Source organism: Fukomys damarensis, unplaced genomic scaffold (assembly GCF_012274545.1).
Source record: "Fukomys damarensis isolate Sample0158 unplaced genomic scaffold, DMR_v1.0_HiC HiC_scaffold_4, whole genome shotgun sequence".
In the NCBI taxonomy this organism is placed as follows: Eukaryota; Metazoa; Chordata; class Mammalia; order Rodentia; family Bathyergidae; genus Fukomys; species Fukomys damarensis.
The window spans coordinates 22,895,009-22,907,352 of NW_022900916.1; the positions used below are offsets into that span (position 1 = coordinate 22,895,009).

Sequence of the window (12,344 nt, forward strand, 5' to 3'; positions counted from 1 at the left end):
AATTTTCCTAAAGCTTTTTATCCTGAAAAAAAATTTTATATCTTATGGCAGGGTGAAGGAAGATAAGATACTTACCAGAAAAAATGAATTGACATACTGACTCTGTCCCTTCTGTACGTGATTGGAATTCACTGCCTATGAGAAGTTCAAAGGTCACTAATTTTATTTCTATATTTTATTTTACAAGATAGCAACTGAAGCTGTGGAGAACATACGTACTACAGTGTCACTAACAAGAGAAAAAGTCTTTGAGCAAATGTACGGGGAGACGCTCCAGAGCCAGCACAGGTGACTATAGATGCATGCTGACTGCACTGACTCACTTTGTCTGGAAACCCAGTGCGCTCAAGGACTGCAGTGGTTTGCTGGTCAACCCACTGGCTTTCCTAAGATGGGGTAACGTGATTTCTCATGTGACTCCACTAGAGGAAACAGAGATGAGTCAAGGGGAAGCACAACTATAATACATAGTTTAGGTCTTTCATGTTACTACAGAGTCTGCCAAAAAAACATACACACATTTCAGCAGTTCACCCTACTAATAAATGTCTGGAAGCCAATGGCCACTACTTTGGGCATCTCTTGTAATTGTAGAGGCCCAAGGTAACTTGTATTAATCTCATGATAGCTCAGTAAATTTAGTATTAAAATGTCTGTACAAGGTTTTTTTCCTGATGTATACATTTTTTGGCATACTTTCTACTCACCCTGTCTTACTAAGTGTACGCATTTATCTTCATTTTCTGAAAAGACTGAGGAAACAACATATTCAAGAAAGAAAGATTGCCTATTCTTTTTTTTCCATTGAGTTTATTGGTATTTTTAAGTATACAGTAGAGTTATATTCATCATTTGGATCTTGTACCTTTACATGACAAATCTTTTTTGTTGTTTTTTGTTTGTTTGGTTGGTAGGTTGGGTTTTGTTTTTTTGTTTTTTGGTTTGCTTTTTTTTTTTTTGTTACCAGGGATCGAACTTGGGTCTTTGTGCTTGTGAGGCAGGGGCGGAACCACTGAGCTAAATCCCTGGCCCCTACGTAACAGATCTTGATTCTCATTTTTCCCCCAAACTCCTGCATCTCCCTTCACCCCCTCCACCCTTTCCTATTTACAAAGACTTTGTTTCCATTTTTTTCCTTTTTTCATTTTTTCTTTTACATTAAAATCTCTAGGATATTTTACATTTTAAAACAAATATATACACAATAAATGTGCTATTAAACTCATCCTCCTTATCACCCTCAGTGGTGTATTATTTTGCCAGAGAGATAACTTTGTACTCTTTGCATTCATGCTTATGGTCAGCATCACCCCTTAACTGTCACTATTTACCCTATTAATGCAGGATTACAATAAACACTTGGAGAACACTTCTAAATGCCTCCAAACAAAATCCCTTTAACTGTCCTTTCACAGACGTTGTCCATTCATTGGAAAGTAAACAAAGGCAAATTTGTTACAGTAAACTACACAGTATATATTTATAGAGAAAATCATTATATCATTGTCTTCACTATAATTCTCAGTATTAAAAAGAAAATCAGGTTCTCCTTAATCCTTGAAAATATATATCTACCAATTTTAACACTTCAAAGACCTCTATATTCGTTACTCTACATTTATTAAAGTGACTTTGTTGTAATTCATGCCCCATTATTTGGCAAACTGTGCATTTCAGAAATACCTTGAAGAAAGCACAGATCATTGGAAGCTGTTACGCATTCAGCCATGCCTTTGTATATTTCGCCTATGCAGCAGGATTTCAGTTTGGAGCCTATTTAATTCAAGCTGGACGGATGACACCGGAGGGCATGTTCGTGTAAGTTGCAAACACCAAGACTCTATAAGTGGATCATGTACTGTACAGGTGGACCAGAAAGGTGATATTTACACAGGATCATCATTTAAACCACTTAGATGGAAATGGCATGCTTTGAAAATGTTTTCTAACAAATAATAATTGTATATATTATACAATATGATGTTTTGATATATGTTTATACTACAGAATGACTTAATCAAGCTAATTTTTGTTTTTATTAAATGTCTATAAGAACTATAGCATAGTTGATAAAGTACTGATACTAAGATTATACAAACAATCTGAGTTAAACTCCCAAAAGAATCACTCACTGCTTCTACTTAGTATAATTCGGGAATACAAAAGCAAAAAATGCTTTCTTGGTATCCATTCCCTACGTAATCTGTGTGATTTTGTGGAATTCCCAATATAGAGATGCCCTTATTAAGTATGATTAACTTTAAGGTTGAGCTCTTTGCTAAGCAAATACTCCAGAAAAAATTATATGTAAATGAGTACTTCCCTTCAACAAATCACATTTGGAATTGATTATGATTACCAATGAAGCTGCTTCTTCCCAAAGCATTGGATGGAGCTTATATTTTGGAATTCTGTTCACATAGTTATAACTTTTTTTACTTTATAAAAACACCTAAATACAACCAACTGAAATAATAAAAATTAATTTTGAGGGGCAGGGATTTAGCTCAGTGGCGCCACACCTGCATGGCAAGTGCAAAGTCCTTAGTTCAATTCCTGGTAGAAAAAAAATTTTTCATTAATTTTGGATGTTAACTCTGAGCTTCTTAAGTCAGAAAATTTAGTAATTTATATCATAAATGTCATCACTAAACACCTAGAACTTGAAAATACATGCAATATTTGACTTTAAGGAATTTTTATTTACAACCTACTAAAACATGCACATCAAAGCAAGGGTCAGCTTTTTCTAAATAACAATTGGGAGGTGATACCTTTCCTAAAAACACTGCCATTGGCAAAGGACTTTGGGAACTATTTTGCCTCCCAAGTCTCAGGAAGTTCCTTTCAATATCTCCATTGGTGCCATATATTTGTATTGAGGAAATGTGTTCAATTCGAGAAGACATCAAAGAGTCATTTTAAGCCACGTAATTTCAAGAAAACTTGATAAAAATTTTAGTTTTTACTCAAATGAAAGTATTTTTGTCTAAGCATGAACTGAGAAAGTTTCTTTGCTAACTGAAGAAAAAAAATCTATACTTTGCCAACCCAGTACTCCAGAATCTTACCCGTTAAAATTTAGCAGTTTAGCAGGAAATGTCACTTAGCAGTTTCCTAAAAGCAGATTTCCTTGTAAAACAAGATATCTGTATTTAAAATTTCAACAGAAAAATGAAGTCTCCAAGTTCTACCATCCTCTTTACCTCTAAGAGTGTGCAGCACTCCCTATGCTACAATCATACAGTAACCCTGGGCTTCATTATAATGCATCAGTAAATCAGATTACCAACAAACAAAATATGGTAAATCACGTAATCTATTCAATTCACAGGCACCCATTCAAGCGGCCAGGATCGCCCCTTGGTTCTAATGTAATGTAGGCACCGCCAAACTTAAAAGTTAGTTGTGTTCCAAGTTTGTTTGCAAATCAATTGCTTCGAACTCAAAACACATTTTTCTAAACTTGAATGGCTCTGTAAATCTCCAAGGTGCCAGTCTTTCAGTATAACTGATTTTAGGTATTTAGCAGAAAACAAACTAATGAAAGAGTTATGTTAATGTAGGCTGTCTGATTTTATAAACCCTTCCAGAATTTTCTTTTTATTAACTTCTGTTAATACTCTTTCTTTGCTCTATAGTCATCTATAAAGAAAAAGAATTCTTTTGCATGACTTAAAGTCCCCTTCTACTAATTTCGTATTTCTCTGCTGTCCTTTACAGCAAAATTCCAAATGGGTGCTTATTCCTGCCCCCACCATCTTCTGATCATTCCTATCTCTCTTAAACTCATGCCAGTCAAGCTTATTTCCCACACACCACTAGAAAGACTCATGATCAAGGTCATCACTGACCTGTACCTCATCCACTTATACTCAGTTCGGTCTTCCAGTCTTTTACTTGGCCTCTCAGTGGTATGTGACAGCTCCTTCCTGAAACATTTCCTTCTCCAGCCCTCTCTAAACTTTTATTTTTTGTCATTGGCCCACTTCCTGCATTTCCTTTACTGGCTCTTGTTTTTCTGGTTTTGTGTTGTTGAAGGACTTTAGAGCTCTCAGACCTTTCATCTGTACACTCTCATTGGTGATTTCATCCAGCCTGACAATGTTAAATAATGTGTCTTGATAACTTCTGTATATTTTCAACCCTAACCCTGAAAATCAAACTCTCTTCTAACTACCTACTACAGACATCCTCTTGGGTACCTCACAATATGTCAGCATGTCCAAAACAGAACTCAGCTCCTCAAAGACATTCATCTTCCCACAAGACATCTAAACCTCTCTGTCTTCTTAAATCTCCAGGGACTAACAGTACAGCCACCATCCATACAGTCGCCCAAAAATCTAGGAAGTATCCCTGTTGCTTCTCTTGCCCTCCCTTATCCATCACACAGACTACCAAGTCCTCAGAGCTCTAATTCCTAAATACTTCTTAACTCCCTCCATTCATGTCATGTTTATCCATATCCTGCCTGGCAAACGTCTTCCCACTGATGTCCTTATGTCCCCTCCTGCTTCCTTAGAATCCACTCCATACAGCACACAGGTGAGTGGCTAAAGCAAAAATCTAATTGTATTTAATTAATTTAAAATATTATAGTAACTTCCTATTGAAATTTTAATAAAGTGAAATTCCTTACCACAACCTGAAAACCCTTCAAGATGGGGCTTCTTCCTTTCTAGCTTTACCCATCACTATCTCTCTTGCAGACTGCACCTCAGCCCCACACTCGAGGCTTATGTCTCTGGAACACTCCTTCTCAAGGTATTGGCACTGTCTTTTCCCTGTGCCTGGAAGGATCATTTCCCTGGGTCCTTGCTCTGCTGTCTCTTTCTTACCATCCAGGCATCCACTCCTCAAAGGCACTTTCACTGATGATCTAAAGTGTTCCCTTACCCCTCCTTCCTCACCTTTCCATTACTGTCTTACTACTATATGAAACTATCTTTTGTTTTTGTACTTGTTTATTTCATAGGCTGAGGACAGGTCTCAGCATATTTTATTCACGGATGTTTCCTCAAAGCCAAAAACAAAAGGCTGGCATCACACATTGAAGGCACACAATAAAAGTTCATTGAATAAATAAAATAACTGAATCAAAATAAAGGGAGAGAGCTGGGAGCATGGCTCAGTGGTATAGTCCTTGCCTACCATAAGACCCTGAATTCAAACCTTAGCATGACCCAGAATAATTAATTAGTTAACTAAAGGGGGAAATTTGGAATAGTGCATAATTAGGCAGTCCAGTCATTCCTAGAAACATGTCTCCATAGTCAGCTTTACGTGACTTGTTTTTTACACTGTTATCTATACCCACCCTACTCTCCGATAACACCCTGGGACTCCTTTCTCCTAACTGTAATTCCCCATGATGAATATCTTCCCATTTCCTCTCCCCTCCCCCAACATATTCACTGTTCTCTGGGAACCAGGTTTGTTTCAAATGTACTTTTGGTGCATCATTCAGAAAGAAACAAAAATGTACAAAGAGAATAGTCTATTCCTAAGGTCTCTCTCTCCCTGGGGCCAGAATAGGCCCATATGTACCTCCTATGCCACACCTGTAGCCACGAATGTCACCAAAGTGTGTCACACCCTGAACCCACAGCTCACTAAATCAGAACAATGTGGGTTAGGATGAGGCTCTCACTGTGATGGGCTTTCCATTGCTAAGGGGGACTCACAGCATAAGAATCAGCCACAAACATGATGCTAGCTGAAATAGAAGCCCCATAGACTAGGGCTGTGTGTCTTCCTCCTTGGTGTGGGGGCTAATGAGATCTGCCTAGTGTTAGGTTTCAGCAGACTAGCACTTAGTTCCAGGGCAGAGTCACATACTTACTACCCTGTCCTACCCACATCAAATGGGGCTTTGTACCACACTGTGCTACTTGAGGTTGGGGCAGCATTGGTGATGACAGTCTCCTGCCACCTGGGCTGACGCTAAGCTAGATTGTGCCTGGGTCTCATGACCTGAAGGACCTACACAGCTTTAAGTTTACTGGGCACTCACCATAGCTGGTGGTCATGCAGGCTGAAAAACAGTCCACCCCATAAAGTGTAAGCCTCTGCCTGGTGCTAGGGTAGGTTCTAGAGCCCCATTTGTGAGTACTCACCTGGCAAAAGCTATACTGCTCAAGGACAGAGCAAAGAAGGAGATAGTCCTATAGTCAGCAAGGCTGGTGCTAAACTGATTTAGCCATCCCTGAGTCTCGTAGCACAGGGGCCTACACCATCTCTGGAGGAGAGCAGGTGTACCTTGAGGTTGGAAATGATGTAGCCAAAACTTGAGTCTGTCCCTCTGCTGCTCAGGGCCAGTCTAGAGGCTCCATATGTGAGCTCTGGCCTGCCTTGTGTATATCCCTTCTGTTTCTACCAGGTGCTGAATCTCCCTGCAGCATCCCTGGCAGCCTCTGAGATCAAGCCTTGGGCAGCTTCTGGGCCCTGTTTCCCAGGGGTGAAGCTGGGATGCTCCAGATGCTCATTTGACTGGCGTAGAGGTCATGGAGCTGTGCCAGACACTGGGTTTCACCACAGCAGGCCTCGTACTGGCTTTCAAGGCTAGGCCTGGACTTCATTCTTTCTCCATCACCCAAGCTGAAGGCATCTCTCTCCTGCTATGCTGCTTGCAGTCAGGGAAGGCTAATTGTGGCAACTCTTCCCTTCTTGTCTTCTTCAAGGATTCTTTTTTTTGATTTGATGTGTTATACTAAAAGCAGGCCCTGTGGTCTCTTACCTGAATTCCCCAGCTCATGTGAAAGTAGTCTGGTGCATGTATAACTGCTCAAGTTGGGCTGTCTGTAGAGAAACATTACCACATGACTTTATTCAGCCACCATCTTGCCAGTGACTCCCTCAGGATGTTTCCAGAAGGGGCCTCCCAAGACTGCCAACAAGTCCATCATTTACCATAATCTCTACTACAGCAAACCTTAAGTACATTTTTATTCACTATTAAAGACTCATGTATTATTTACTTACTCCTCTGAACTACCCTGTGAAATATTCTCATATTACAGATAGAAAATAATAAAACTCCAAGAGGTTACTTGCTAAAAGTCACATACCTAACAAGTAGCAAAGCATAAAATTCACTTTCATGACTCCAGATCCCAAAGGCTTTGTTTAGTAGGTATTTGTTACCATTCTGTAAAAATTTTTCATGGAATATTCCTGAAGTTAATTTTTTAAACAGTTCTTGCTTAGTTTTCCATTTAAATGTCTAGAGCTAGACTTTTTTTTTTTTTTTTTTAATACCAGGGATTGAACTCAGGATCTTGCGCTTGCGAGGCAGGCGGTGAAAACACTGAGCTAAATCCCCAGCCTAGACTGATTCTTAACATGAATGGAACAGGTGATTTGCTTTGCATTATTTTATGTCCCTATACTATAAGTGAACCAAAGGGCCTCAATACAAAAATTTCTCCCCCTTCTGGCCTACTGCCTTTACTGAATTTATTTTAATTAAATTTATTTCAATGGGTCATCTTTTAGAGACATGAGCATTTTAGCTGTCACATCATATGCAGGGCCATTAATGTAAGAGTAATGATAATGATATTATCACCTTGGTATTTCCCAATGCCCCGAGTGAAGGAAGAAACAGGAAGCTATCTGAGCTAGGGCCATTATTAGCATCAGTTTTTATCTGAGTGTCATTCAAACAGATTACAGCCGGACTGGTGGCACACACCTGTAATCCCAGCACACTGGGAGGCAAAGGCAGGAATATTGCAGATTTGAGCCCAGCCTGGGTCACTTAACAACTTATCAACTCAAAGAAAAAAAATTAAAAGTTAAAAGGTCTGGGGATTTAGCTCATTGCCAAGGCTCTAGTTTCAATATCTAGAACCACAAACACACACAAAGAAAAAAACTGGAGAGCAAGCATGCCTATTCTGTTAATAAGGACAAAAAGAGATTCTCTGGGGAAGAAAAGGAAAAGGGTACAGCACTGTCTTCAACATCAAAACTCCAGTCTTCTGAGACCCAGTGTAACCCCTACTGTCAAAAGTATGACTTTGAGACATACCACAGTTTACCTGGCCAAGCACTTGCCAGAACGTAGGGTGACACAGAACTACTTTTCCTTTTTTTTTTGGTGCTGAGGATCAAACTCAGGACCTTGTGCTTGCAAGGTAAGCAGCAGCACCACTGAGCTAAATCCCTGGCCCACAGAGCTACTTTTCTAATCAACTATCTGAATGGCAGAGATTCACAAAACGGAAAAAAAAACTCTCTAGACATGGTGGTACACACCTGTGATCTCAGCACAGGACAGGTGAGGCAGAAGTTCAAGGCCAGCCTAAATTACATAGTGAGACCTTGTCTCAAAAAAACAGAAGGCAAAAACAAACATCTCCCTCTCCCTGGAGCCCTAGTAGGATTCTACTTAGTTTTTAGGTAAAAAACATTCGGTATTATTCTGTTACAAAGCATTTCCCTACTCCTCAATCTAGGAACTGGCTAAAATGTGGATGCTTGGAGCTCAACCTGCAACCATATCTAATCTGATTTCTAAATCTAGTTTAGAGCCAGAAATCTGCTTGTTATTGCAGACATTTCTCTGAAATGAGCATTTAAAATTAAGTCATAACATTTTCTCCTGTCTCGTTTTATATCAGTGCTGTTAGGCTAGTTTCTGCTTGCTTTTGCTGGTTTCTGCGTGCTTTTTGCAACATAATCCAGAAACTACTGTACCCAAAAGAGGTTTCTCCATGTCCCACTTCAGGGCCATCCTCCATCTCCCTGAATTACTTCTTTCTTTGCTGTACATATTAGGAAAGAAGCTAAGTACAGCAGATGGATAAGAGAGAATTGAAACTTTACGGTACATTATGGTACCAGTAATAATAAAAGCCATAGCTTTGAAAAACTGACAGAGAAACAGAGCCAGGCAGTCTACATGCTTGTGCCTTGGTCTTCCTGAAATCTAAGTGAAGTTATTGACAGGGATTCCTATCAGACTTTCAATATTAAATTTGATTATTGGCCAAAAGAGCATCATAGATGGTTTATTAATGGATTTTAATAGTTGATACTTTGAAATAATAAGGGATGCAAAGAAGCACAGTAGGCTTCCACCACCATCTTTACTCTTGGCAGCAGCATGGAAGAATTGTGCACATCACTGTTCTTGTTAGGAAAGCACCCTCGCTAGCCAAACCAAAGAGGACAACTTTCTTCTCTGTTCATTGCCATGACAGTCCCCCAACTGCTGCCTGCCTCCTCCTGAGATCATCAAGATGAGAGGAGAATAAGTCCTGGACATATATGCCTACTGCTTAAAATTAACTTCAGGGTGGGAAATTTTAAGGCAGATATATATATATTGACACAGCTCAAATCAGAGAATGAAGCTATGTTCTCAGTTGTTGACTTTAGAGAAGTTTTACCCCTGTGCATTTAGAATCTAGATCTCCAGACTCATCATTCAACTATTTTCCCACTCCACTTGCTGAGTGAGACTTAAATCTCATCCAGTCTGATTTTACTTTGCATAAAAACCAATTTTTTTTAAACTCAGAACAAACTCAATAGCCACTTTTGATGTTTATAGCTGGATACCACATATTTTGAGTGGCCTTTTGAGCTTTAAACAATTTATGTAAATGATAGTAGTAAAAACGTCTTAATGACACAGATCTATAATCATTTTAGCATCAGACATCCCAGTAAACTAGTTGTTTTTATATATTATACTATATTTGACCTCTATATTTTGTTGGTAAAACCAACAAAAGTCAGGATCTGAAGTTTAAGATCCCTGAAGAGATGACAGTGTTCACCCTTTGACAGATTCCTCAGAGAGAAATTTGGAAGGAGCCCAAAAGTGTTTACCTTGCTGGGATCCAGAAGGGAGAACAAGTAGCTGGTCTCCCCTGGTCCTTTGACCGCCTAGTATCTTAAGTATTGCCAGTGAAGTGTGTCCACTTTTATCTGGATTATACTTTTAGCTGATTGTGGTATGCATTGCTTTTTCATTTTAGTACAATATTTTCATGTCTAAAGTGAAACAAAACATTTAACCATAGTTATGTGATACTTTGAATAGTCTGTATGCTTCCAAAAACATCATGCCTACATACCATTTTATAATGAACACGTGAAACTGAGATCATGATCTATAACAAACCTACAAGATCAAAGCTTTTCTCCGATCCTTTGCTACAGTGTACTTTAACGAGATTTTGTTTTGGAGTCTTAAGAAAGTACAATCCCTATGCTTTGCTTTTTAAATAATGTAGCCTATCAGGTGGATAATCAATCATTTAGCAGTTATCTGTTCTAACTACATTATATGCAAAAAGAAAAAAGAAAGAAAGAAAGAAACCTACTTCTTATCTACTGTATCAATTCAGATCTCATTACTGGAGATACAGTCTTCCTATTGTCAATTGAATTCTCTGTAAAATCTCCAGACAAGTAAACATTACATTAAGGTGGCTATAAAGTTTTATGCTCACTAGCTGGAGTCTTTAATCTATGTCTAATCAGAAGAGAAATTCTTAAGATTACTCAAGTTCCAAAGGTTATTTTGGCATACAGAATATGCATTAGTGGCACTATCCGGCCTAAAAGGTTATAGTCCCATGCCTACTTTTTCCTTTACTCTTAAAACTTTACTGTTTTTAGGGCCAGTGATTTAGCTCAATGGTTCCACCGCCTTCCTCGCAAGCCTAAGAACCCGAGTTCGATCCCCGGTACAAAAAATAACAAAAAAAAACTTTACTATTTTTAAACAGACCTAAAATTCAAATGCTTTTTCTTTTGATAGAGTTTTTACTGCAATTGCTTATGGAGCTATGGCCATTGGAGAAACACTTGTTTTGGCACCTGAGTATTCCAAGGCCAAATCTGGGGCTGCACATCTGTTTGCTTTGTTGGGAAAGAAACCAACTATAGACAGCCAGAGTGAAAAAGGGAAAAAACCAGTAAGTACAACTATGATTTTAATTGTCCACTTATTACATGAAGAAATTATTTGTTAACTCTGCAAAAGATAGTTCTACTAACACAAGGAGTTAAAATTTTATATCAAAGAATTTTATGCCTACAAAGAAGGCGATCTTGTCTTAATCAGACTTTCACCCCTATATTAAAAATATATGCTTTTAATTTATTAGCCTGATGCCACGAGAGTATTCTTAAACAAAGAATTTACTTGAATACTGAAATGTATTCAGACAGCAACAGTTTTAGTCTTGGGTGAAGATCTATATTAGATTTTAGCCATTTCTTTCCTCTGATAATATACACAAGTAAATAATGTGGCATTGCCTCACACTGTATTTCCTAATAAATATATCTACAAACATAAGAGGAAAATGGGAACTATATTTGGTAAGTTGATATATGCACAAATTTAGCTAAGAGACTGTGAATATTAAAAGGGAAATAATAGGGAATTAAATTATTTCAAAATGTTTCTCAATAACAGCCTTATACAAAATATATATTCAACTTTGACATTTCTAAACATTTTAAATTTTAAAATAGGAACAGCCATTGATTATATATTTAAATTTTTTTCATTTATAACTATTTCCCTTGAATTTTAATACATTTTTATATATTACAGTTTAAAACAAAACACTATCAAGTAATTACATAATTATTAAAAGGAATGCCCATTGTTATGACAGAAATAAAAAGATCTTGAGGCTGGGGATTTAGCTCAGTGGTTCCACCACCTGTTTTGCAAGTACAAGGACCCAACTTTGCTCCCCAGTACTAAAAAAAAAGTCTTGAATTTTTCAAAACTGAATGTTCAAGATACATCACAATCAAAATACTTATCTTTTGAAAAGTAAAAGATGTAAGGAGTATTTTTTATTCTTAGGATTTATATGTATAATATTACTGCTGTTCTTTCTAAAATTACAATAGAGAAACTGTGCATCTCTCACTAATATATGTCCTTATAAAACTATATGCAGGGATATAGAAATATTTCTTATAAATACTATAAAATTAATGTATTTAATCTATTTTATATGCTAATAATTCTCTGTAATTCCTCTGCTTTTAAAAATTAAAATCAAAAGGGGCCAGGGATTTAGCTCAGCGGTTTGGTGGCCTGCCTTGCAAGTACAAGGACCCGAGTTCAATCCCCGGTACCCCCCCAAAAAAATAAAAATTAAAATCAAGCCGCGCGTGGTGGCACACGCCTGTAATCCCAGCACTCTGGAGGCTGAGGCAGGAGGATCACTGTGAGTTCGAGACCAGCCTGGGCTATACAGTGAGTTCCAGGTCAGTCTCAACTACATAGTGAAACCCTGTCTCAAAAAAACAAAAAGTAAATAAATAAATAAATAAATAAATAAATAAATAAATAAATA

The 12,344-nt window shown here is 37.8% G+C and overlaps 1 protein-coding gene across 1 annotated transcript in view; it reads left to right on the forward strand.

The window, feature by feature from the left end:
- The window catches only part of Abcb5 (ATP binding cassette subfamily B member 5), an 87,571-nt gene that overhangs the window by 63,681 nt on the left and 11,546 nt on the right, over window positions 1-12,344 (forward strand). The window contains exons 21-23 of the mRNA XM_010641096.1: window positions 188-288; window positions 1,678-1,818; window positions 10,781-10,937. Of these exons, the coding sequence (XP_010639398.1) occupies window positions 188-288; window positions 1,678-1,818; window positions 10,781-10,937 (399 nt within the window). The remainder of the gene's footprint in view (window positions 1-187; window positions 289-1,677; window positions 1,819-10,780; window positions 10,938-12,344) is intronic.